The sequence below is a fragment of the Muscardinus avellanarius genome (genome assembly GCF_963383645.1).
Source record: "Muscardinus avellanarius genome assembly, chromosome: 4".
Taxonomy (NCBI): domain Eukaryota; kingdom Metazoa; phylum Chordata; class Mammalia; order Rodentia; family Gliridae; genus Muscardinus; species Muscardinus avellanarius.
Window position 1 is genome coordinate 91,310,827 of NC_137789.1, and position 26,653 is coordinate 91,337,479.

General features: G+C 49.3%; 2 protein-coding genes across 4 annotated transcripts in view; one reads left to right on the forward strand and one right to left on the reverse strand.

Moving 5' to 3' along the window:
* Window positions 1-3,881: 3,881 nt before the first annotated feature.
* On the reverse strand, window positions 3,882-17,586 carry DUSP13A (dual specificity phosphatase 13A; the record flags this gene model as incomplete). Of its 3 annotated transcripts, none has more annotated exons than XM_080694477.1 (4): window positions 3,882-4,084; window positions 4,690-4,910; window positions 8,916-9,089; window positions 17,438-17,586. In XM_080694477.1, the coding sequence occupies 4 exons, from the start codon at window positions 17,584-17,586 to the stop codon at window positions 3,882-3,884; spliced, it is 747 nt and encodes a 248-aa protein (XP_080550603.1). The 3 variants fall into 3 exon arrangements, with proteins under 3 accessions (XP_080550603.1, XP_080550602.1, XP_080550604.1); XM_080694476.1 differs by lacking the exon at window positions 17,438-17,586 and adding an exon at window positions 9,913-10,265; XM_080694478.1 differs by lacking the exons at window positions 3,882-4,084; window positions 4,690-4,910; window positions 8,916-9,089 and adding exons at window positions 14,847-15,046; window positions 16,489-16,706.
* A 2,374-nt stretch (window positions 17,587-19,960) lies between these two features.
* Window positions 19,961-26,653, forward strand: part of SAMD8 (sterile alpha motif domain containing 8) — a gene marked incomplete at both ends in the record, with an annotated part of 67,597 nt that continues 60,904 nt past the window's right edge. Inside the window, one exon of the mRNA XM_080694479.1 lies at window positions 19,961-20,134. Coding sequence (XP_080550605.1) covers window positions 19,961-20,134 — 174 coding nt within the window. The remainder of the gene's footprint in view (window positions 20,135-26,653) is intronic.

A 26,653-nucleotide genomic window follows, 5' to 3' on the forward strand; every position in this document is an offset into this window, starting at 1 on the left:
TGGCGCACGCTTATAATCCCAGTACTTGGGAGGCTGAGACAGGAGGTTCACACAGGTTCGAAGCCAGCCTCAGCTACTTAGTGAGGCTCTCAGCAACTTAGTGAGACCCTGTTTCCAAATAAAAATATAAAAAATAGGCCTGGGAGTGTAGCCTGAAGGTAGAAGGCCCCTGGGTTCTATCCCTAGTACCATATAAAAAAGACAAGAAAAAAAAACCAAAAAACTAAAGTACATACTTTATTCTGCTTTCAGCAAGTTTTCCACTTATTCCTTTTTTTTTTTTTTTTTTTTTTTCTGTTCCAGGATTCAGTCCAGGATACCATGATGCATGTAGGCTAGAAAATTTGTAGTCATTTACTCACTATACTAAGAACACTGCCTGCCCCCCCGCCCCTCTCTGTTTTCTGTGCTGGGAATTGAACCTAGGGTGGGCTACATGCCCAGCCTCTAGCTGTCACTATCACAGCACTTTCTCTACGCCCCACTCAAACATCACTACACTCCCCTGTGGTGGCTGGTGTTGCTCTCATGCGGTGGCTGGAGAGCCCAAGTGTGGAGAGGAGAGCGGAGGCCACACATGTGCTACGGGGCAGAGGTAGGCTGGGACCTGGGGTGTCTGGCTCCAAGGTCAGGCTGTATGCGCCACTCCTGCTTTACACGTTTGTTCTAGAGAAGAGGGCGAATGGCCATGGTCACAGACTTGCCCAGTGAGTGTGGCAGGCAGAAAGGCCTGCACGGGGAGGCGCTGCCTGAGCCAGCTTCTGTTCACTCTGGGCCTTGGGGAACATTTGGCCTTCCCGCCGCTGCCTCCTCCTGGCTTTCCCCCTTCTGCCCCAGCAGTCCCAAGTTCTGAGCCCAGTATGCTGAGCTCCGAGGTAATCTGCTGGGAGCCAGGCCTCGGCCCAGGGTGAGGCTCTGTTCCCACCTCTAGCCCCCTCCAAGCCAGCAGGGCCAGCCTGCCCGTGCACACAGACCAGGATAGTGATTTAGAGACTGGCTTCTGGAGCCACTATTTTGGGTCCTGCTGACGGTGCATGAGCAAGAAATAGCAACAAGGACTGAGTGGTCAGGTGGCGGGATCTGAGAGACTGGGCTGGGTGGGCTGCCAAGCTGAGACTGGCTTTGTCTGCTCTTGAGAATTATAGGCCCCCAACCCAAGGATGCTCAGAGAACAGCTTTCCACCCTTAGAGTGGGCAGGAGCCCTGTCTGGTTGGCTGGGCCAGTGACTAAGCCAGATGCAGAAGCACCTTCAGGGAAAGGCCCGGAGAGCCCCTGTGGCTGCCAGCAGCTTGCTGGGACCGGGAGCCAATGCCACAAGGATCTGGGTGGGTGGCACCTGCCCTAGAGCCAAAGCCCAGAGATCCTGGATCCAGGAGGATGCATCCAATCCTATCTCACTCCTCTGAGACTCAGTTTATTAATCTATAAAATGAGAATATGAATTTTTCCCTACGTATACATTTGGCACACATTCATGTGATTATGAATTGAAAAGAGGTACATAGACATTAAAACCCACTAGGCCTGGCCTGTAATCCCAGTACTTGGGAAGCTGATATAAAAGGATCACAGATTTGAGGCCAGCCTCAGCAACTTAGGAAGACCCTGTTTCAAATAAAAAATTAAAAGGGATAGGGGTGTAGCTCAGAAGTAGAATGCCTCAGGTTCAATCAGTACTACTACTACGAGGAGGAGGAGGAGGAGGAGGAGGAGGAGGAGGAGGAGGAGGAGGAGGAGAAGGAGAAGGAGGAGGAGGAGGAGGAGGAGAAGGAGAAGAAGGAGAAGGAAGAGGAGAAGAAGGAGGAGGAGGAGAAGGAGGAGGAGGAGGAGGAGAAGAAGGAGGAGGAGGAGAAGAAGGAGGAGGAGGAGGAGGAGAAGGAGAAGGAGGAGGAGGAGAAGGAGGAGGAGGAGGAGAAGGAGGAGGAGGAGGAGAAGAAGGAGGAGGAGGAGGAAGGAGAGGAGGAGGAGGAGGAGGAGGAGGAGGAGGAGGAGGAGGAGGCGGCGGTGGCAGCAGCGGCGGGCAGCTAAAATCCGGGCAGTAATCAGCTCCTTGAGCTGGGCACCCTGACTTGGGGCTCTGTCTGCATGGGACGAAGGGACACATTCTCCTTCTCTAAGCTGGTTTCCCTGATGCTTCTGCTTGGAAGTTTGGTGTGCTCAGGGAAGATACCTTTTCCAGATTTGTTCAAGAGAAAAGCGCTTCCCTTCCAGGAATTGAGCAGATGGCAGAAAAGGGCAAAAGCCCCGTTAGCCTCCAGGGGAGGCCAGGGCTGGCCCTGGAGGGCCTTGCTGGGGAGTGAGAGGAAATCAAAGATGCCAAAGAGCAATAAGCACAGAGGTAAGAGAGTGAGTTGCATTCTGGGAAGTGCACGCGGATTTACTGATTTTTGGTTGCAGAGTATGTACAGGAATGGAATTAGAATATGGTTGGAGATGTGAGATGGTAACGAAGCACCTTTGTACTTCGTCAAAGTGTTAGTAACTTTGAGGGTTTTAGTAGAAGGGTGGCATGGTCAGGTCTTTATTCTAGGAAGATGTCTCCTTGGAGGGGCAAGGCTGGAGCCACAGAGACCATTAACAGGGTGTTGCCAGAATCCAGAAGAAAGAGCTTGTACTTGAGCATTCGTATGGAAGAAGAAGCTAAGTGGGAAATCTTGGAAGTAGTCAGGAGTCCAGGATGACTGCCACTGGCTTGGGAACACCGCTGGGGAACCCTTCTCTGAAACAGGAAACTAGGAAGAGGAGGGGGTCTGGGTGCAGCATGAGGAAAAGTTCAGCTGAGTTGGAGGCAAGGTGGCCATTGGGATGCAGAGGTTTTGAGCCCAGGAAAGCGAATCAGGCCATATATGTGTAGGATCATTAGTCTCAAGGTACTCACCAAGGCTGTGGGAGCAGAGGAGCCCCAAGAGAGCAAGACAGAAACAAGAGGAGAGGGCAGAACCCTGAGAAGCCTTCAAGGGTCAGCCCGAGGAAGCAAGGGCCAACGGGAGCAGCCGGAGAGGAAGAGGGAGCCAGCTAGGTCATCTCCATAAGACCTCTCGATGTACAGATATGGGCAAGGATGCTAGAGAGACGCTTTCCATACTGCCTTATTATTAGAGGATGAGAACGAAGAAACCCGAGCTAAATGTTTTTGTTCCATCATACAGCCATCCTTTGCCTAGGATTTCTGCTCTGTCTCCTCTCTGCCCATGTTCCTCTAATGCTTTTATTTATTAGAATCTACAATTGTCCTTTTAGAAGTGGGGTGCAAATAAAAAGATCAATTGGCTCCAAAAGATGCTATTTGTGCACACACAAAAAAAATGTTTTTCGAGTCCTGGGGTTGGAACCCAAGGCTCCAGGAGCCGCACCCCAGACCCGACAGCAAGTTCTGGCTGCTGGCTCTGGGTAAGGTGGGCGTGGAGAGGACGTGACACACAAAACTTTAACAGAACCCTAGGCAAGGATTGAGAGGAAGTCATCTCATCATGAGTACGTGCACCTGACTCTTCTCTGTCGCACCCAGGGCCAGCAGCGCTCACCGATCCCCTGCCTTCCTCCCTCATTAAGCCTTTGGGTCACAGCTGGCAAGCTATCTGGACCTTCATGGCCCTTGTGAGAGGAAGCCATTGTCTTACAAACCACCAGGAGGTCTCTTGTCTTTATTATGATGAACCTTTTATTATAGAGACAGACTGAATTCTCTTTTGCATAAAGAATCTCTGAATTGGGTCAGGGGAATCTACATGCTAAAGGTCACCGCCCAGCTCTCCCGCCTCTGCCTCAGCTAAGCCCCCACTTGCTGTCAACATCTCAGGGTCTCTGGAAACAGCAGGGCCATGCTGGTCAGGCCGGGTGGTGCTGGACGGAGGGTCAGGGCTACAGGCTGCTCACCAGCTCAAAGCCGCCCCGTCTCCCGCCCCAGCCGGTTGTCCAGAACCTGGAGTTGCCGGAGGAAGCCCGAGTTGGGGCAGATATCTCGGTGGGCCTGCACCTTCTGGATGGCCTCTACAAGCGTCATGTTCTCGCAGATCATGAGGAAGGCCAGGACAAGTGTGGCAGATCGGCTTACCCCCATGGCACAGTGTACTAGCACGCGGCCTGCGGAGAGACCCAGCCTAGCATCAGCTGCCCAACCCTGGGAAGAAGAGACCCCTCTGACCATCCTTTCAACCCACCTGCCACAACACCCTGGAGAACTGACATTCTCCTCACTGTTGGATGGTGCAACTGAGGCCCAGAGAGGGGAGGAGACTGGCTCAAGACCACATAGCAGGCTAGTGGCAGTGCTACAGTGTGCAGCTGGGATCCCTTCTGTGCAGGGTACTTTCTCTGACACCCTCTGCAACTCTAGGTTGGGGCGGGGGTCCCTGGACTCCTGGGGTCCCTGGATTTACATCTATGATGGGATGTCCTCCTATCTCCTCTCCATCCAGTTATGCCTGCCTCCCCTCATCTTAGCAGGCCTGCTCCAGAGCCTTTCCCAGGCATCGTACCTTATGTCCCCTGCCTCACCTCCTACTGAGGAAGGTGCTCACACTCCTGACCGTGGTGGGTCTTAGTCATGTCTGTTAGTTTCCAGGGTGTCTCTGAAGGGAATGCTCACTCAGTGGTGAGGGTAGGGCTGCTGGTAGGTTTGTGCTCTGGACTTTCCACCCATCCGTGCTATTGGAGATCACACCCTAACCCCCACCCCAGCAGCTCACCTCGAGGATTGTTGAGGGCAGCTCGAATATACTGAGCAACAGGAAGAAAGTAGATGCTGAGGTCGAAGAAGGGATTGTCATCGGCCTCGATGCCATAGTACTCCAAGGGCATTCCGTGGTAGAACTTGGCACCTGTATCCACTTGAAACTTGCCTGCAGCAGCATTCACAACGTGGGTGATACCCAGCTGGAGCAGCTGGCTCTTGTCCCGGGCAGCATACCTGGAGGGGGATATGGGGGTCAGGAGGATGGGGATAGATCTTGCTTGGCTGGCTCTGGCTGGGAGAGAACTTGCTCCTCACACCACTGTTACCTCCAAGGAAAGAGATTAGAGCCAGTGAACTACGCCGATAAAGGAACTCTTCTAGTTGGAGTTTTTGTTTTGTTTTGTTTTGCAGTACTAGGGATTGAACTGAGGGACAGTCTACCCTGAGTGGCACCCCTAGCCCTATTTTTTAGTCTTTATTTTGAAACAGAGTCTCACTAAGTTGCAGAAGGTCTCACTAAGTAGCTGAGGGTGTCCTCCAACCTGTGATCCTCCTGTCTCCACCTCCCAAGCACTGAGACTACAAGCATGAGCCACCACGCCTAGCTTCTAGTTGGAGTTTTAGACTCCTTTTCATTCAGGACAACTTTTCTGGAATATGGTTTGGTTTGGCTACACACATCAAAAGCCTTAGAAGTGTACATATACTTGGCCCCAGCACTTCTCCTTCCAGGAACATAATAAAAGAAAGAATTTAAAATGTGCTCACAAGACTTAAAAGTAGCCATTTGTATGCCTTAATGTTCATTTTGATTTATTTTAAATCTTTACATACAGAAGTGGGCATTGTATCATCAGACCAGGCAGCACTGCTATGAAAGACAATTTACTGTTCTAAAATGTCAATTTAAAATAAAGAATACAAGAGAACAAAAAGCGTGCTCAGACATTTGTAAACTGAATCTAGTGATATTTAAGATAATAAAAAACGAGGAAAAATACTCCCATGAATCCCATAATAGGATATTAAATTAAGTATGGTATGATAGCCCTTTCTTATCCAAGGTTATTCTTTCCACAGTTTAATTTACCCAATTCAACCATGGCCCAAAACATTAAATGGGCAATTCCAGAAATAATTCATAAATTTTAAATTTTGTACTGTTCTGTGAGTGTGTGAAATCTTGCACTGTCTGGCCCAGGACATGAATCATACTTTTGTCCAGTGTATCCACACTGTATATACTACCCTCCCCTTAGTCACTTAGTAGCTGTTTCAGCTGTTAGACTGCCATGGTACTGCAGTGCTTGTGTTCAAGTAACCCTTATTTTAGTTAACATAGCAGTGGTTCTCTTTTATTTTATTATTAGTTACATTTTTCTCTTTTATTGTACCTAACTTATAAGTTAAGCTTTCATAGTTGTGTATGAATAAGAATAAAGCACAGTATATATAGATAGGGTTTGTATTATCTTCAGTTTCAGTTGTCCACTGAGGAGCTTAGAACATATCCCCTCCATCTAAATAGTGAAATATTATACAGCCATTGAAATGTGGTAGATGCAGATATATAAGTAAAGACACCTATGCTTTATCAAGAGCCTGTGAAAATAGGGTATACAGGACAGAATGTTGTGGACATTTTAAAAATGTAGTGTGATTAGCTGAGCGTTGTGGCGCATGCTTGTAATCCCAGCATTTGGGAGGCTGAGACAGGAGGATCATGGTTTAAGGACAGCCTCAGCTACATAATGAGGCCCTTTGCAACTCAGTGAGACCCAGTTTCAAAATAAAGAATAAAAAATAGGGTTGGGGGTGTAGCTTGGAGGTAGAATGGCCCTGGGTTCCATCTCCAGTACCATGAAAATAAATGCAGTGTGATTTCATTTAGAAAGTTATCTTTATAAAGCAGGACATAAAACAGTATTATAAAGTGATAATAATTTTTATAAAAAAGAACTAGAAAAAAGCATGTATGTGTGCATACATTATTTTTAAGTCTGAAAGGATTTTATCTGTCTGAGATAAAAAACAAGATATTGATTCCAAAGGCATATTTTCTAAATATTAAGGAAAAAAATCTAAATGCTCTATATATTTTGTCTATATTTTCTAAAATTTAATAAAATACTTCAGTTTTACTCTCATATACAACCTAGAGAAACTCATGTTTTCTCCCAAGATACATGTACTTTTTTTTTTTAATGGCACTGGGGAGTAAACTCAGGGTGGTCTACCGCTGAGTTATACTCCCAGCCCTTTTTATTTTTTTATGTTGCTGAAATCTTATTAAGTTGCTAAGGCTGGGATTAAACTTGTGATCCTTCTGTCTCATCTTCCCATGTACTGGGATTGCAGGTGCATGCCACTATGCCTGGCTAGGAAACATGTACCTAACTATCCCTGGGATCATTAGGGATATAATAGCCAAAAAGTGTAGAAAATTCTGTATACAATAGAATGTACAGATTGTGGTATAATGATACAATAAAATATTGTACACTAGTAAAAAAAAAATGAATGAACTATAGCTCCATCTAATAACATAGGTGCCTCACAATTTGAAGGAAGTGGTGCTGGTCACAAAATACACAAAATTATATTCATGTAATTTTAATTAATTAATTAATTTTTGTGGTACTGGGAATTGAACCCGGGTTATTCTACCTCCAAGGTACTCCCTCAGCCGTATCTTATTTTGATTTTGAAACAGAGTCTCTCAGGTTGCTGAGGCTGTCCTTGAACCTGTGACCCTCCTGTCTTAGCCTCCCAAGTACTGGGATTACAGGTGTGTGCCACCCCACACAGCTTCCTGTAACTTTAAAAGGTAGACCTATGTTATTTAGGTAGATAGGTAGTAAAACTTTAAAGAAAAATAAGGAAACAATGCTCTGATACTTAAAGCATTGTTATCCACTGGAAAAGAGATATTTTATAAGAAGAAGGATTCAGTAGGAGATTCTGGGGCAAGAAATAGGGTTCATATGCTTTCTGTACTTTCTTTTCTTTCTTTTTCTTTTTCTTTCTCTTTCTATTTTTTCTCTTTCTTTCTTTCTTTCTTTTTGTACTGGGGATGGAACGCAGGGGCATTCTACGTCTGAGTTACATCCCCAGCCCCATTTTAAAAATTTTTTGGCACTGAGGATTGAACTCAAGAGTATTTTACCTCTAAGTGACACCCTCAGTTCTATTTTCTTTTTTATTTTGAAACGTTCTAAGTTACAGAGGGCCTCACTAAATTCCCGAGGCTGGCTGTGAATCTGTGATCCTCCTGCTCAGCCTCCCAAGTACGAGGATTACAAGTGTGCACCACCACATCCACCTTACTTTTTTTTTTTTTTTTTTGCGGTAGCGAAGATGGAACCCAGGGGCATTCTACCTCCAAGCTACATCCCAAGCCCTATTTTTTATTCTTTAGGTCTCACTGAGTTGCAGAGGGCCTCACTAAGTAGCTGAGGCTGTCCATGAAACACGATCCTCCTGTGTCAGCCTCCCAAATGCTGGGATTACAACCGTGCACCACCACACCCGGCTCTCTGTGTACTTTTCTTATGTGTGTTTATTCTCATAATTAAGAGCAATAATTCTGGGCATGGAGGTATGTGCGCATAATCTGGGAGGGGGTACTGAGATAGGAGGATCACAGGTTCCAGGCCCACCTCTGTAACTTAGTGAAACCCTGTTTCAAAATAAAAAATGAGAGCCAGGTGTGGTGGCACACGCTTGTAATCCCAGAGCTTGGGAAGCTGAGACAGGAGGATCACACAGGTTTGAAGCCAGCCTCAGCTACTTAGTGAGACCCTGTTTCCAGATAAATATAAAATAGGTTTGGGAGTGTAGCCCAGAGGTAGAAAGCCCCTGAGTTTCACCCTAGTACCACACACAAAAAAAAGAGGGGCTGGGGTATAGCTCAGAGAAGAACCCCCCCAGGATTCAATTCCCAGTGCAAAAGAAAAAAATATAAAAGGAAAGAAAAGTGTGGTGAGATGGCAGGAGGCAGGTGAGATGGTGGTGGCTCCTGCAGGGCTCGGGAGAGGCTCCTGCCTGCTCGTGGACCTCAGCCCTCCTGCCACCTCCCCTGGGGGGCTCCTGCCTGCTCCCTCGTGGACCTCAGCCCTCCTGCCCCACCTCCTGTGGGGGCAGCGGCACCACCTCTGCTCCTGCAGGGCTCGGGAGAGGCTCTGCCTGCTCCCTCGTGGACCTCAGCCCTCCCGCCCCCCCTTCCCATGGCGCACTCACGCGTCTCCCAAGAAGAGGTTGGGCCAGACCTCGTTGATGTGCTTCAATATGGCGGCCCTTCGGACCCACAGCAAGCGCTGCAGTGAGGCCAGTGTGGGCGGCTGATAGGGAGACGTCCGGACTGCCCCGTGGATCTTGGGCCTCCGGAGGTCCTGCTTCTGCAGCGAGTCCATCCTGAAACAGAGTACACACCCCAGTGTCTGGAGACAGGCTCTGCCAGGGGGGTTCAGCAGAGAGGGAGGCCTGTGGGCGGCACCAGGTGCCCCTGGCATGGGTGCTGGGGAAGGCCTCGGCTGCTTTGGGTAAGGTCATTAACTGGCTCAGGTGGGCTGGGACTTAGAACAAGGCCTTTTTACTGCTGGGGCACCCGCAGGGCTCTCTCCTGCCCTCTTCTGAGGCCACGGGTGTTGGAAGTTTTGGCCTTGGGGCCTTCGGGTTCCCTCTAGGTGATACTAACCAGATCTCATCTCTTAAGCAACTAGGCAGCTGGGATTTTGTAGGATGGAAAGCCCTAATAGCTGTGGCTCTCAGGATAGCCAGGGAGGCCCCGCAACCTGGGCGGCTCATCTCCAGCCCTCGCCCCTGCCACTTCCAGGGCTGCTCCTTGCGCCTCCATCACCTCCCACTTGCAGGTGCTCGAGATCAAAGCCCCTCCAGTCTGAGAGCTGGGGCTGTGAACTGGTATTTGTTGGCATTCCACACTGAATGAGCTGGCCCCTCTTCCATGTCTAATGTCACTTGCGGTATGTCCTGTTTTACATAAGAGGTCACTGAAGCTCAGAGTGTTTTTTTAAGTGACACCCAACGCCTTATGGCTGATGAGTAGTAGCAAGGCTGGGGTTTCAACGCAGATGTGTGCGCCTTCAGTTCCACCCCTGAGCCTTTCAGTTGCCATCTCTGATGTCTCCAGAGAGTGGTCCCCAACCCGCCCTCTCCTGAGAGGAGCCTGGTGTTGCTGCGCTACTCATCTGCTCTGGACCGCGGCTTTCCTCCTTACCCCCTCGACTCAGGCCAGCGCAGCTCGGCAGGCCTCACCCGGCTCGGGTGGGCTGTGTCTGAAGGCAGCTGGCTCAGGGCGTCCGGGACCCTGCAGAGCTGGGATGTCAGGGGCACCAGGACCTGGGCCTGGTGCTGCGCTGGGAGGGAGGGCCTATCTTGGCCAAGTGTCCCTGATCCCCTCAACCAGTACCTAGGGAAGGTGCGAACTGGGAGAAACACCTTTTCCCTGTGGTAAGTGTTGCCAGGACCAGAGAGAGAAACGGGCACCCAGGAAGCCACTGGCTTGGCCAGGATCATCCAGTGTGTGGCTTGTGGGCAGGGCGGAAGTGAAGACCCGGCTTTCCCCCTCATCTCCCGCTGCGACCTCTCAGGCAGGCTGGTGGCTGCCACCTACCTAGGGCATGGTCTGGGACCAGGAATGGGGTTCAGGGGCAGGACTCAGCATGTGAGCGGAACAGGGTTGGGGTAGGTTCCGCCCAGAACACAGACGCTGTGAAGCGGCTAGAATTCCAGGTGCTGGCCTCAGAGCTGTGGGGGTGGGGCAGATAGCTCCAGGCTCCTCTCCTCCACCTGTCTGGGGGGGCAAGGCTCTTGGCTCCAGAACCCCTGAAGAGGGGAGGCTGCCAGAAATGGTGGCAAAAGAACTTCCAAGGGAGAGAACAGAGATTGACCTCTCTGCGGAATTGGCCACAAAGGGTTCTGTGGCCCCAAGCAAGTCTTCATTGGCGTCTGGGCCACACTTTTTCTTTCTCAAGCTAAAGATTTTGATCTTGGACTTCTCAGGATTTTGGGGGGTTCTGTCCTGAGAAAGAGAGAGGTCTGTATCTGAAATAACTACAGGAAAGAGGGCAGTGTTGGGGAGCAAACTCTGGGGGAGTCTAACATCCACACTAGTCTGGGTCAGCCCCAGACAGGACCAACTGACGCTCTGGGAAGGAGGCAGGCACTGCTCTGGGGTATGGAATACTTTGACATGGGGTAAGGCCGCCCCCTGGTGGTCAGCACACGCCACGCACCCAATGGTGTCAGGGAGCAGGGGCTGTGAACTCCTGGAGGCTCTGAAGTGGTCAGGGCCTGAGGGCAGAGCTTAGGCAGGTCACCTAGCAGACTCTAGCTCGGGTCTGGAGAATGGAGCTCTTCTGTGTGTGGACTTAGGACCTCTGCTGGACAGGTTCCACCCAGGGCCATACTCCTGCCGCTCCAGGTGTAGCCCTGCCCAGCCACTCTGTCCCACCGGGGGAGCCAGCCCACGTTGCCAGGGTCAGGTTCAGCAGTCCCGGCTGTTCACCTAGTGACCCATCCTTCATGCTTCCTAAGGATGGGGGGGTCGTGTCTTCAGCTGCCCTGGCTCCTGCTGCCCCAGCCCTGGACTGCGGAGGCCCTGCCAACAGTCCCTGCTCTCTCCTCAGCCTCTTTGGGTGAGGCTCCAGGAGCGCTGCTCTGGCCTTCCTCACCTTCAGCGGGGCCCAGGCAGGGTGGGGCTGGAGGTCTCAGGGCAGGACCGGGAGGAGACTGAGGAGGAATCCTCTGGGAGGGAGGCCTGCAGGCCGCTGCAAGGGGGGCTGCTGTGTGCCTAGAGTGCAGCCTCGGAGGACTGACCTGGGCAGAACTCTCATATCTGTGTGGTTTCTCTAAGCCAGTATCTTCCATGGGGCTATTGCAAGAATCCCATGAAATCATAAATGCAAAGCACCTCCCACAGGGTCAGGCTCATGGCAAATGCCCCACAAATGGGGCACTTTACTATTATTATCATTACTATAATTAATCTCACCTTTCCAAGTCTCAGCCATATCCTAGGTAGAGGGCAACTTCCTTATGGGATGGTGAAGTTTGGTCTTTATTTTCTTTTCATCCAGGAATAATTACACATTTACCACTTTTTTTTTTTTTTTTTTTTTGGCGGTACTGGGGAAGGGACCCAGGGGCATTCTACCTCTGACCTACGCCCTCAGCCCTATTTTTCATTCGTTATTTTTGAAACAGGGTCTCACTGAGTTGTGAAGGGCCTCACTAAGTAGCTGAGGCTGTCCTTGAACCATGATCCTGCGGTCTCAGCCTCCCAAATGCTGGGATTACAAGCATGTGCCACCACGCCGCCTTACATTTACCACTTATTAAGGAAGGATGTACTACATACCAGACAGGGTTAAGAACTTAAATTTTTTCACGGAATCCTCACAGTGACCTTATGAAGCAGATGATATTATCACCCCTTTCACAGGTGAGAAAATGGAGGCTCAGAGAGTAATATCCCCAACGTTACACAGCCAATAGGTGTGGGAGGCAGGATTCAAGCCCAGGTCTTTCGGGCTCTCCTGTGCTTTGTCTGTTCCTCTGTCTCTGACCAGCTTGGTCCTTCAGCCCAGCCTCTCCTGACACACACAGGGCCCTGGCCCCCGTTGCCCAGCATGGACAGGCTCTGGCTTAGGGGCACTCACCCACCTTCAGGAGCGTCTGGCCCAGGCTGGTGGTCTCTGACAGGCAGTTTGTGCTGCCGGCTTCTAGCTGCCTGTCTCTGCACACTTGATGCTGTTTCTATTTTTTAATTTGAGTCTAATTATAAAGCATGCTGTCTGCACTCCATTTCTGGCCTCCCCCTGCCACTCCCAATTCATCCACTGGCCTCATGGCATGGTCAGTGCTAAGTCTGGCCAGGCACCTCCTCCAGGCACGGGCTTTAGCCTGGGTCCTGCTGGGACTAGAGGTGCTTCAGCGCGCGCGCACACATGGGGATAGCTGGGCAGAGAGGAGGAAAAGCAAATAAACCATCTTAACAGCTCCCTTTGAGCAGTCAAAGCTCAGTGATGCAGCACCTGCCTAGCAGTATGAGGCTGTGGGCTTGATCCTCTACAATGAAGGAAAGTGGCCCTGGCCTTCAAGGCCAGTGTAGAGTAGGGGCAGAAAGTGGGAGCTCCAAGGATCTGTGGAGGAGGACAGAGAGGAGACTAGGCAAAAGCACAGAGGAGCTGGTAGGATTGCCGACAGGGGTACCTTAGCTGGGGGCTGCTGAAGATGGGACCCAGGATCAAGATTGGGCAGACTCAGGCGGCAGTGCAGGCTGGCAAAAGTGTAAGTGGGGCCCAGAACAGGTCTAGGCCAGATTGGTCCACTAGCTGCTCTCATCCTTTGCCATCCTCTCCCTGCTCAGGTCAGCAAGATGGCCTTTAAGGTCCCTCTGAGGCTGACTGTGGTCATTTAGAGACCTTGGATTTGGGCCTATTGGGAACTGCCATGTTATCCAGAGACCCTCAGCGTACCTGATTGAACACACACACACACACACACACACACACACACACACACACACGCCCCTTCAGCCATAAACTGCACCTCTGGAGTCTGAATTCCAGGGAGGTAGGCGTGGCCTTGCTGGGGCTCCCTGAGTGCTGGGGAGAGCTGGGGGAGGTGGCCATGGCCACGGAGATGAGGAACACTTAGAATCCTCCTCCCTGCCTCCCACCAGGGAGCTTGTAGTCTGGCAGAGGACAGCCCATTCCTACCTGTGGGGACTGAAGGCAGCGGCTGAGATGAGTGTGAATACCGGAGAGGGTGTATGGAGTGGCAGGCTCAAGGCTGGTTCCCATGCCGGGCTCTGGCCATCTTCTGGGCATGCCCCTGGGACAGAGTCACCAGCAGCACCAGCAGTCCAGTGCCAGGGCTGCGAAGCGGTGAAGCCCTGTGGCAGAGAGCAGGGACTAGCTCTGGGGGAAAGGTAAGCTTTGTATTGCAGGCAGGAAAACCAAAGCTGGCTGGGACTTGTTAGCACAGCAAGAGCTGCCCGCTAAGCCTTCTTCTGCCTTGCCTTTTGTGGAAGGTCAAGTGGGTGCAGGTGCAAGGACAGATGAGGTAGGTTTGGCTCTCACCACCCTCCTCTTTAGGGGCCCCAGCCCCAGTGGTGACAGTGAGGTCACAGGTCTGTGTGTGTGTGTGTGTGTGTGGTACTGGGGATGGGACCCAGGGCATTGTACCTTCCAGCTACACACCCAGCCCTATTTTTTATTCTTCATTTTGAAACAGGGTCTGAGTTGCAGAGGGCCTCACTAAGTAGCTGAGGCTGTCCGCGAACCGCAGTCCTCCTGTCTCAGCCTCCTGAATGCTGGGAGTACAAGCGTGTGCCACCACACCTGGCTCAGGTCAGGGTTTTGAAGGCCCAGGTTGAGAAAGTGTGATAATCAGACATGATCAGAGATGTGCTGCTCTACCAGGTTTGTGAGTCCTGTCTAGAGGAGAGAGAGAAGACTGGGAATATGCCATTCCCATGGGGGACATGGCCCCTCTTGGCTCTCACCCTACAGAACGTCCTATGGAGATGAGAGACTACCCAGCCTGGCTTGCACCTGCCCTGGAGGGCTTTTTTTGTTTGTTTTTGGTATTGAGGACTGAACCTAGAGTCATTCTACCTCTGAGCTATACCCCCAGTCCTTTTTTTTGTTTTGAAACAGGGTCTCCCTAGGTTGCTGAGGGTCTTGCTACATTGCAGAGGCTGTCTGCTATTCCATGAACCTCATCACAGCCTCCCAAGTACTGGGATGGCAGCGTGTGCCACCATGCCCCACTCTTGGTGGGATCTGATGAGTTCCCACAGGCTCTCGGCCCCGGTGGGGCGAGCAGCTCAGGGCAAGTAGGAAGGGGTACCTCTTCTATGTAATGCCTCTTGTCCCCTTCCTTCCTTGTCGTTTTCTTCTTTCTGGGGCCTAACGTCTCTGGGTGAGCCAAGGGAGACTGGGGGAGGGTCCCACAGGAGGACTGCCTACCATCTGCTGAGGCCTTCCTTGGATGGGCGAGGGAAGCCCTGCACTTGGTACGTGGGCCAGGCCCCCTTCTACCAAATTCCCAGCCACCCCACCCCATGTGCCCTGCCCAGGCCTTACCTGACATCTCACTATAGCCTCTCAGGGCTTCGCCCCCTGTCCCTCCTCACCTGGCCCCTCAGCTCCGGCCTGCACCCCGCAGCTTCTGGTCCAGCTGGCAGAGCTGGTGGAGGAAGCCGCGGTTGGGGAAGACCCATCGGTGCTCCCTCACGGTGATCACCGCCTGGCGCAGGGACAGCTGCTGGTGCAGCATGAGGTAGGCCAGGACCAGTGTGGCGGAGCGGCTCACGCCCACCACACAGTGCACCAGGACCTTGGCTGAGGGAGACATCCTGGTGAAGACCCAAATGGCCAGAGCAACACCTCTTTTGCCCAGCCTTGGGATGCAGTCCAAATCCTTAACATAGAATATAGGACTCTGTAGCAGGGCTCCGGGGCTGGCCCTTCCTCACCCTGCAGGCGCATCTCCGTGGGACCCTCCCCAGCTCTTCTCCAGGAACACAGGGTGACTTTCAGTTCCTTGAAGCTGTTCTGGTCTCTGCCCTCAGGCCCCGAGCACGTGTGATTCCCACTCCTGGGACAACAGTCACCCATCTTGGTCTGACTAACTACTACTCACTCATCAGTTTCAGCTCGGGCATGGCTGCCTCCCACAGGCTCTCCTCACCACTCCAGGCATTGCTTTGGTCAGCAAGGCTCATCATCTGCACATGTGGCCGGGGGGGTCCTGCTGTAGCGGGGAGCCCCTGCCTCGCTGATCCTGGGCTGGGCGGCCAGGGGGGTCCTGCTGTAGCGGGGAGCCCCTGCCTCGCTGATCCTGGGCTGGGCGGCCGGCCTGGCTGTCTTAGCTCTTCCCATTTTCCCTCCTGTATCTATCAGTAGCACTCATAACACTTCACTTTGACGGGCAAGTTCCACGAGGGCAGGGACTCTGCCTTAAGTCTGCATGCCCAGAATTTAGTTTAGTGCCTGACATATAGCAAATACTCACTGAATAGCTGAAGGATGAACGGATAAAGAGCAAAAGAATCTCAACGTGCTTTGGATGCTAAGATGTGATATGAGCTGTAGTCTTGTCATTCCCACCACTCAGGTAGGAAACGCAAGTCCAGAGAAGGTCACTGTCACTGGCTCGGACAATATAGAAAGGGGCACAGCTGACAGGATGAACACAAAACAGGCCACAGCCTCTTCAGGCTCCTTTGTTGTGCCCTGGTTACTTGGTTTTTTTGTTTTGTTTTTTGTTGTTTTTGGTACTGGGGATTGAACCCAGGGTTATCTACCTCTGAGATATACCTCCTCCTCTATTTTATTATTTTGAAATAAGGTTTCACTAAGTTGCAGAGGGCCTCACTAAGTGGCTGAGGCTGGCCATGAATCTGTGATCCTCCTGTCTCAGCCTCCTCAGGGTGAGATTACAAACTACCACACCCAGCTATTTGTTTTGCTTTGTTCATTTGAAAGTACTCTGTAGCAGATATCTAGGGATTAGCTGGTGATTTCCTAAGGCTAAGTGCTACAGAGAAAGAACTGCTCTGCTATTTAGGATACCTAGCTAGCTCCAGCCCTAGGACTCCTTCTAATTCCTGGGTGCCTTCTGTTTTGGCTTTAATTCCCCATCGATGAAGCTGGGCTTAGATAAACTGCTGGAGCAGTGGATGGAGGGCTCTGTAAAACCAGGGCTGGGCGCACAGGGATAAGTGAGGGAGTGTGGAGCCTCCCCATCAGGGTGAGATGTGGGGTCAGACCCCACGTCCTACCACCAGGTGTGTTGAGGGCACGGTGGATGAAGTCAGCTGCAGAGGAGAAGTAGGTGCTGATGTCAAAATCAGGGAGGTCGTGGGCTGGCACCCCCAGGTAGCTCACGCTGCTGCCGTAGAAGTCAGGGCTGCCCTGACAGTAGAGCCCCCCGTAGGCGGCGTTCAGCACATGGGTGATGCCCAACTTCCACAGTTCAAAGCGGTTATTTGCTGTGGCCCTGGGAGGAAGGAGGAAAGGGGCTGGATGCTGGCTGAGCCGTGGGGTCCAGGAAGGAGGCTTTGCATGGCCCAGCTTCCAAAGGTGAAACCCTAATGTCCAAAGGGAGCAGAAGCACAGCAAGCCCAAGCTGGGGTCTGCGGCTCACGCCCCACCCCCAGAGCTTTTTCAAAAGAGAACTGGTGGTGCAGGAAGTTCTCTGTAGATCCCCTTTGCTTCCTCCTAGCCAGGGCAGGAAGGGATTACTTCAGCCCTGAGAACTGTCTGCCTCTCCCTCTTGCCCCACATCCTCCCACACACATACACATCTGGCCTCTCGGTTACCACCTTATACCTGCCCCTAATCTGTAGATGTCTAGAGGTGACACCCTCCCTGATTCACCTTCAGTCAGTCTCCCACCTGATCTGTGTCCAGAGGAGGGAGGCTGGGACCAGAAAGAGCGATCTCTGTCTACCCCATCTCATACTCCAAATTCTTTTCCCCAGGTGTCTACCCTTTAGACTAGGTGATTGTCCCGGATATGCCAAGAGGCTCCAGGACCTCTGGGGAGCTCCCGCCTTGCCAGTAGACAGTATCTCTGCTTCCCTTGGTGGCCCAGCAGGTGGGAGTCCCCGGGAAAGCCCCCACCTTGGGATGGTGGGAACAGAACTACCCCCCCATGTCAGGTAAAGAGCTTATGAACTGCTACTCCTTGTCCCCACCTCCACCGCCTGCTGCCAGTGACCACTCACGCATCTCCTATGAAAAGGTTGGGCCAAACTTCGTCCACCCGGCTGCAAGAGGCCTTCCCTCCCCTCAGGAGCTCCTCCAGCTCCAGAACAGTAGGGCAAGGCGTGGCTTCAGCATTTCCCCCCAGCTCCAGGAGCGAGGCCTCCGCCATGGGCCGGCCCTCCTACCCCTCTGCTTTTGCGGTCACTCCTCTCTGCTTCTCCTATGTCATTTCTCCTTCCTGGAGATTGGCGGGAGCAGGTGGGGCAGGAGTGAGTGACTCAGCAAGTGCCATCCATCCAGAGAGGATCTGTACCTCCCAAGCCAGCGTCTACCCCCAAACCTCCTGAGAGCATGGATCAGACCTCTGCAAGTCTTAACCTCAGTTTCTTCATCTGTAAAATAAAGATAATCACATCTGCTCCAGAGAATTGTTGAAAGGGTTAATCAAAGGATGTGCTGTATCTAACACATAGTAGATGCTTTGCAACATTAGTTGACTTAAAAGTTTTAGAGCCCTACATATAAAGTATTAGGTTCTGAGGACTGAGTTAAAAAGATATCCAGGGTGGAGAGGAGGTAGCTGGCTCCAAGGAGGAAGGATAGAAAAACAAAAACATGCCGGGCGTGGTGGCACACGCTTGTAATCCCCACGCTTGGGAGGCAGAGACAGGAGGATTGCGCAGGTTCGAAGCCAGCCTGCTGGCTTAGGAGACCCTGTTTCCAAATAAAAAATATAAAAAAATAGGTCTGGGAGTGTAGCCAGGAGGTAGAAGGGCTTCCAGGAACTCCAGTACCACCAAAAAAACAAAAAACAAAAAACAATCTCATCAGTTCTGGGTAGGCCTGAGACTGGGTGGGTGTTGGATATCTGTTGGACAAGTTTTTGGATTATGGAGCTCAGGGCAGTTTTCAGAGTTGTAGGGTCAGAGAAATGTGGGGAGAAGACATGGAGGACAGCATATAAAGGGTATCCATGGATTCATGGGGAAAGGCTTAATATTTGTATTCTTACTTATATTCTGTAAGACTCTGAAACCCAGGGGGCCTGTCATGAGAAACACTTTTATTTTGGTGCTGGGGATTGAGTCCAGGGGCATTCTACCTCTCAGCTATACCCCAGTCCTTTTTTTTAAAAAAAATTTGAAACAGGGTCTCATTAAGTTGCAGAGAGCCACACTATGTTTCTGGGGCTGGCTGTGAAGCTATGATCCTCCTGTTTCAGCCTCCCAAGTACTGGGATTACAAGTGTTCATCACCATGCCTGGCTCTTCAGAAACATTTTGAGGGTGGGAGGAGATTAAACTACTTTTGGCTCCAGTACAGAAACTGAGAAAAGGTTGAACTTTGAGCTAAAACTGGTTATCAGCAATAGATATGAGATGTTATGTGCTCTCTCATATGACTTCAAGGAAGACCTGATGTGGCTGGAAGAGGTATGAGCTGTGGCAGGCAGGTTCCCAGCTACTCCTGGTCTGTAGTCCAGCTGGAGGGGAAAGGCTAGCCATGGAAGTAGTCTGCACTGTCCACCCCAAACCTGTTTCCACTCCATTTGGTCCAGCACTTTTTCGGGAGACAGGTCCAAGAAGAGACTTGAGCCCAGATGCAAGTGGCTTTGGACTTGGTTTCTGTCATGCTAGGCCTGGGTTGGGAGGGAGCCTTCCTTCAGTGTGGGGTAGAATAGTGGAGTAAGAACAAGGTCCTATGTTAGGTGTGGGTTGGAATACCAGCCAGGACACATATTAACTGTGATATGTCAGGCACTGGGTTTCTTGGCCTTTCGGTATTGTACGATCTACCTTGTAGAGGTGAAACAATGATTAAGTCTAAATGAGGTGTCATCCCAGTACCTGGGAGGCTGAGAAAGGAGGATCGCAGTTCGCGGAAACCTCAGTTACTTGGCCCTCCGCAATTTAGTGAGAACTTTTTTCAAAATAAAAAATAATAAAATATTAAAATAGGGCTGGGGGGTGTAGCTCGGAGGTAGAATGCTCCTGGGTTCCATCCCCAGTACCGAAAAAACAAAACAAGACTAAATGAGGTATTTATATAGCATTTGGCATATACGCCGAAGGTCAGAGAGTAAAGGAGCAGTATATATTAACCACAGTCATTGAGAATTGGCTCTTGACCAGGAGCTGGCCCCTCCAGGCCTATTTTATTTTGAATCAGGGTCTCACTGAATTGCTGAGGCTGGCTGGCCGTCAATCTGTAATCTTCCTGTCTCGGCCTCCCACAAGGCCTGGGATTACAAACGTGAGGCAGCGCGCCACGACTGCGAGGGCATCTCCAAAGGAATCAAGATAACTACCTCCTGGGCCCCAGCCCTGCTGCCAGCACCACCACGTGCGCCCCAGCGCTGCGCCTCCCGCGGCCTCGGAGCCGGCGCACGTGCTCTCGGGCTCGCGCCGCCCCGCCCCGCCCCGCCCCGCCCCGCCCCGCCCCGCCGCGTCCTTCCGGCCTTGGCCCCGCCCCGCGGCCCCGCCCCCTCAGCACTTCCGGTCAGGCGCGGCGCGGCTGCCGAGCGGCGTGACGGGGCCGGAGCGATGCCCGCCCGCAGCCGCCACGGCGCCCGCCCGCCCGCCGGCTCCCCGCCCCGCGCCCCGCCCCCGCCGCTCCCGGCGCTCCGCCCCGGCGCGGCGCCCCGCGCCCCGGACTCGGGCGGCGCCTCGGACGCCGACTCGGACGCGGGTCCCGGCAGCCCGGCTCCCGGCGCCGAGGCGGAGGAGAGGGAGACTGGGGGTCGCCTGCAGCCCCGGGTGAGTGGGGCCCGGCGCGGGCGGTTGGGAGCCCGCAGAGCCGCGCTCGATGGAATCAGAGGAAATGGAGGTTGTTGAGCCCGAGGGTGACGACGTCTGCGAGCCGAGGGCGCGGAGGGGCGAGGGCTCCGGCCTGGGGGAGCGGAAGGTCGAAGGGGGCCCCGGAGTGTGCAGGGGCAGGAGGATGGCGGAGAAGAGATGCTCTGGGCTGGGCGGTGGGCGAAGGTCGGGGGGCGGGTCGGCGCGGGGGACGGCGGCCCCTGGCCAGGGTGGGGATGGTGGAAATGGAGGGCAGGGGGTTGGTGTGACTGGAAGAGGGAGAGCCCTTGGCTGGGAAGTCCTCTGACCTAAAAGGCCGAGGCATTGCAAAGGAGAAATATGGTCAAGGAAGAAAAAGAAGCCCTTGGGGATCTAATTTAGGGCTTTGGCATTTTTACAGGTAGGTGTCTTTCAAGGCGTCGAGATCACTAGGGCGGTGTACTGGGATTGTAGGGCTTTCTTTGTGGGCAGTGGGTCCTTCTAATAATCTGGAGCGCAGAGGGTGGTAATCATCTCTGATTTCCTACTGGAATCGGGAAAGCAATAGAAAGTGATGTTTGAAGAACGTAGTGATTCTGGATTTAACAGTCGTGGTGTACTTTTTTTTCTTTGTACTTCTGTGTTTAAATGCAGACAAATTTCAATTCTAAAAAAATGACAATACATTACCCTTAAATTTAAAAGTCAAACTTGAAAGAAGAATTTGGACGCTTTGGTTTTACAAATAGTGTGAATTGGTCACTTTCACGGCTTGAATTGACCTGTCAGTTACTTACCACAGGATAAAAAATAGAGCTATTGCCACTTTCTGGGTTAAGAGGGCACCTAAAACCAGAAATGCAATCACCACAAACCAGGATCCTACTAGATCTTCCTCTCACTGGTAACTCCAGTATTGGAATCATCTCTTGAAAATTTGACAAATGAGGAGGACCAATATTCAAGTAATCTGGAGAAATAGGTTAGAGGATTGACTTGTCAAGAGCTAACAGAATTCAGACATGTGAACACAGTTGCGATTTATAGGAGACAGTACTAAAAACAGTGTGCCAGAATAATGATTTCAAAATTTATTTTCACTTTAGTAGAAATAAGTGAATTTTATTTCTAATTGTTAAACTATGAGTCGTTTTTTTACTCTAGCCACATGTCTCATACATAAAATATTTTACAACTTTTTATCCAATTATAGATTTTACACAGTTGTTGGCCATTTCATTTTTGCTGTACTGGGGATTGATCCATGGGACAGTCTACCTTTGAGCTACATCCCCAGCCCTATATTTAATTTTTTAATTTTTGGGTATTGGGGATGGAACCCAGAGGCATTTGACCTCCGAGCTACACCCCCTGCCCAATTTTTTATTCTTTATTTTGAAACAGGTTCTCACTGAGTTGCAGAGGGCCTCACTAAGTAGCTGAGGCTGACTGCGAACCGTGATCCTCCAGTCTCAGCCTCCCAAATGCTGGGATTACAATCGTGCGCCACTACACCTGGCCCTGTTTTATTTTTTATTTGGAAACAGGGTCTCACCAAGTTGCCGAGAGCCTCACTAAGTAGCTGAGGCTGGCTTTGACCTGTGTAATCCTCCAGTCTCAGCCTCCCAAGTCCTGGGATTATAAGCATGTGTCACCATGCCCAGCCCAGTTACTGGGGATTGAACCCAGGGGACATATACCTCTGAGCTACATCCCCAGCCCTATTTTTTATTTTTTACTTTACAACAAGGTCTCACTAAGTTGCTGAGAGCCTCACTAAGTAGCTGAGGCTGGCAGCGAGCCTGTGATTCTCCTGTCTAAGCCGCCCAAGTACTGGGATTACAAGTGTGCACCATCAAGCTGACTCCCTGTTTTTTATTCTTTATTTTGAAACAAGGTCTCACTAAATTGCAGAGGACCTAAGTAGCTGAGGCCGTCCACAAACCTCAGTCCTCCTGTCTCAGCCTCCCAAGTACTGGGATTACAAGGGTGTGCCACCATGCCTGGCTCCTAGCCTTATTTTATATTATTTTATTTTGAAAGAGGGTCTCACTAAATAGGTGAGGCTGGCCATGATCCTACAGTCCTCCTGTATCAGCCTCCCAAGTACTGAGATTCCAAGTGTGCACCACCATGCCCAGCTGTTGTGGGCCATTTCAAAACATTTTTATTTTTGTATGGTATTGGGGATTGAGCTCAGGAGCATTCTACCTATGAGATGCTCCCAACCCTATTTTTTAAAAATTTGAAACAGTCTTGCTAGGTTGCTGAGAGCCTTGCCAAGATTCTGAGTCTGTACTTGAACCTGTTCTCCCACCCTCCGTCTCAGCCTCCTAAGTACTGAAGGATTACAGGCATGTACCATCACACCTGGCTCAAAACAAACTTTTAGTCAAGTACTGTTTAATCTCCATGAGATGATAATTTACTGATTGCAACAAGCTTTAAATTAGTTTTGTATAGACTATATGTCATATCTCCAAATGCTCAATGGAACAGTAATTAGTTCTTCAGAAGAGAGGAAAATTCTTAGGTTTGCTTTTAGCTGAGGTTGTCAAGTGATTAATTTCCGTTTCTTTTCTTTAACTGAGTAAAAATCATCTTTAGTTGAAGAAGCTTTCATAGTATCGTTTATACTTCTGCTTATCCTCACCAGACTGAGATCCTTTAGGGAACATGTCTTCATACTTATCTCTGGGTAAAGTCTTGGCATGTAAAAGTTTGCAGAACTGAAATAAAAGAACTCTATTAAGGTAAAATCTCAATGTTACTGCAAAATTTAGGAGAGAAATGGTTAGGTGGAATCATACAATTAGTATAGATATCAGAGCCGGGTGTGGTGGTACATGCTTGTAATCCCAGCGCTTGGGAGGCTGAGCCAGGAGGATTGCACAGGTTCGAAGCCAGCCTCAGCTACTTAGGCTCTCAGCAACTTAGTGAGACCCTGTTTCCAAATAAAGTATAAAATAGGTCTGGGAGTATAGCCCAGAGGTAGAAAAGCCCCTCAGTTCTACCCCCAGTATCACACACACACACTATATATATATATATATATATGGTGTGTGTGTGTATGTATGTATAGATAGATAACAAGCAACTGGGTATGGTGGCATAATAATCCCAGTACATGGGAGACAGACAGGAGGATTGCAGGTTCGCAACCAGCCTCAACTACTTAGTGAGGCCCCCTGCAACTTAGTGAGACCCTGTTTCAAAATAAAGAATAAAATAGGTCTGGGGGTGTAGCTTGGATTGGTAACATGCCCTGAGTTCAATCCCCAGTACCACATACACACAAAAATGGCATGTCTGATTATTTTATTTTTGTTTCTCTTTGTCAGTTCTTACAGCCATTTAGTTGTAAAGAAAATCAGTTTTATGGGGAAGCAGAGTCAGTAAGGAGAAACAGTCATCAAGACTACAGTGGCAGAACTTGCAGCATACTTAGATTAATCAATTTTAATTTCAGTAGCACACTCATGCAGCAGAGACTTACACTACACAATTGCTTGTAAACATGTTTTTTTTTTTTTTTTTTGGTTAATTGCCAGATCCTAAATACCTCTTTAAAACTTTGTCATAATTGATCGAGACATTTTCATGGCTTTTCTGAGAATTGAAATTTGAACTGTATTTGAGCAACTGTTAGATGTTTTAATGAATGTTATGTTATTACTTTGTCTTATAAAAACCCTGTATTGAATACGGTGTGCTGGCACATTTGTAATCCCAGTACTTGGGAGGTTGATATAGGTTTGCAGGTTTGTAGCCAGGCTCAGCTACTTAGTGAGACACTTCTAATTTAATGGGATCCTGTTTCAAAATAAAGAATAAAAAATAGGGCTGGGGGTGAAGCTCAGAGGTAGAATGCCCTTGGATTGAGTCCCTGGTACAAGAGGAAAAAAATTCTGTATTGATTAGCTCTTTCATAATTATTACTTCCAACTTTGATGTAATGTGATGTTAATAATTGTGGGTATTTAGTATTGCCATTAACTTAATAGATGGAATCATTCCTGTCTTCCAATTCTACCCCTTTCGTTCTTCATATGATAATATATTATTAGCAAAGGTTGAATTCACTTTTTTATTTGTTCATTTATTTATTTTTTTGGTGGTAATGGGGGTTGAGCCCAGGGGCTTTCTATCTCCGGGCTATACTTCCAGACCTATTCTATATTTGATTTGGAAACAGGGTCTCACTAAGTTGCCGAGAGCCTCACTAAGTAGCTGAGGCTGGCTTCGAACCTGTAATCTTCCTGTCTCAGCTTCCCAAGTGCGGGGATTACAAGCTTGCGCCACCATGTCCTGCTTGAATTAACTTTTAAATGTATAGCTTCTGTAGTTTTATTTTTTTGGGGCACCTAACTGACTCATATAAATACAATCATATTCTGCTAAATTACCTGTGAAGGTTTTTTTTTTTTTTTTTTTCTCTCTCTCGGTACTGGAGATGGAACCCAGGGACATTTTACCTCTGAGCTACACCCCCACCCCTCCTGTGAAGGTTTTATTGAAAGATTGTGGTATTTGACTGGTTGTGGTGGTATGACCCTGTAATTCTAGTACTTGGGAGGCTAAGACAGGAGGATTGTAGGTTCAAGGACAACTTAGCAACGTGACAAGACCTTCAGCAACCTACCTAGCAAAACTCTGTTTCAAAACAAAAACTTAAAAAGTGATATAGCCGGGCATGGTGGCGCATGTTTGTAATCCCCATGCTTGGGAGGCTGAGACAGGAGGATTGCACGGGTTCGAAGCCAGCCTCAGCTACTTAGTGAGGCTCTCAGCAACTTAGCGAGACCCTGTTTCCAAATAAAATATAAAATAGGTCTGGGAGTATAGCCCAGAGGTAGAAAGCCTCTGGGTTCCACCCCCAGTACCACCAAAATAAATAAATAAATAAATAAATAAATAAATAAATAAATAAGCAATATAGCTCAAAGGGAGAAAGCTTCTGGGTTCAATCCCTAGCATCCCACCTCCCATAAAAGATTGTGATATTCATTGGATAAATATGTTATGATCTAGTTTTAGTGCTTGGAATGGATTTAGGTTACTGAAGGGAACTATACCCTTCATTCCCAGATTTGTTTTTATTTTTTTGGCAGAGAAAATGGGAAGAGAAACCTAGAATTTTTTTTCACTTTTTCCTCATTTCTTTGTATTTGTATAAAATATATAAACCTTTCATTGTTTTGAAAATGTGGTTTTGAACATTCTTTTGGAACCTAGTATTTGTTTTTGTTTTTCTCTAATAGTCTGATACAGCACTTCAGAGGGAATCATAGGGCAAGAACAGAAAGAGCCACTCGATTATAGTTATAACAGGATTCCTTCTTTAGATCTTGTGGTTCTCTTGGTCTTGAGAAATCAATAAGTTAACTAAAAACAGCATAGCATGGGTCAGGTACACTTGGAGAATCCTTTACCTCTTACTCTTGTATCACCAGGTATTTTTTTTCCTTTGTGCAGAAAATTGAATAACAGTCTTGAACCAGATCTTAAGCCTAACTTTCTAGCTCTGTTTAGTGACTTTTTGCTTTCATATTGAAAAAAATCTATATTTTCACTGTACACTGGGCCCTCCCAATAATCACTTCAGTACTTCAGTGTGAGTCTATTAACTAATAAAACCTGGTTATAAAAATGTTTAGCAACAAAATAGTGCTTTATCTGTCCCCGAAAAGAGTGATGTTTTGAGGGCAGTGAATTATACTTGTACTTGTCTTAAGTTTTTATTATGGGTTTATTTAAGTTTATGATTTGGGGCAGGGTCAAGAAAGGGGGTAATGACATAGTACCTATTGAATTTTTTTTTCTTTTAAGTTATACTGGCTGGGTGTGGTGGCACATGTTTGTAATCCCAGCATTTGGGAGGCTGAGACAGACAGGAGGATTGCAGTTTGCAGCCAGCCTCACCTACTTAGTGAGGCCCTTTGCAATTCAGTGAGACCCTGTTTCAAAATAAAGAATAAAAAATAGAGCTGGGGATGTGGCTCAAAGGTAGAATGCCCTTGGGTTCCATCTCCAGTACCGAGAAAAAAAAAATTATACTGGAATGTGAGAACCATGAATTGTGGTTTAGGGTCTTTCCCCAGGTTAAACACTGTCTATGAGTTATTTGAAATGCTTGCAAATTGGTCCTAGTTTGGAACTTTGAGATTGAATTAAATTGATGTCAGTTTCATCAATATAATATAGGCATGAAAGCAGAGATTGCCAAAACCATACATTAAAATGAGTCCAAATCAATTTTCATAGTGTAGAGTAGAATATGAAGTCTTGAGCCAGTGTCTCATTTTCTTTTATGTTGATTGAATTTTGGAATGTAGCATACTTAAAAATAAAGATTTTGCCAGTCTAAATGTCAGGCCACTAGACTGCCCAATTATTGGAATACTGATTAGAATAAGAGTTAGAATTTTTGTTTCTTCCTTTCCCTGTTACCTCCAGTACTGG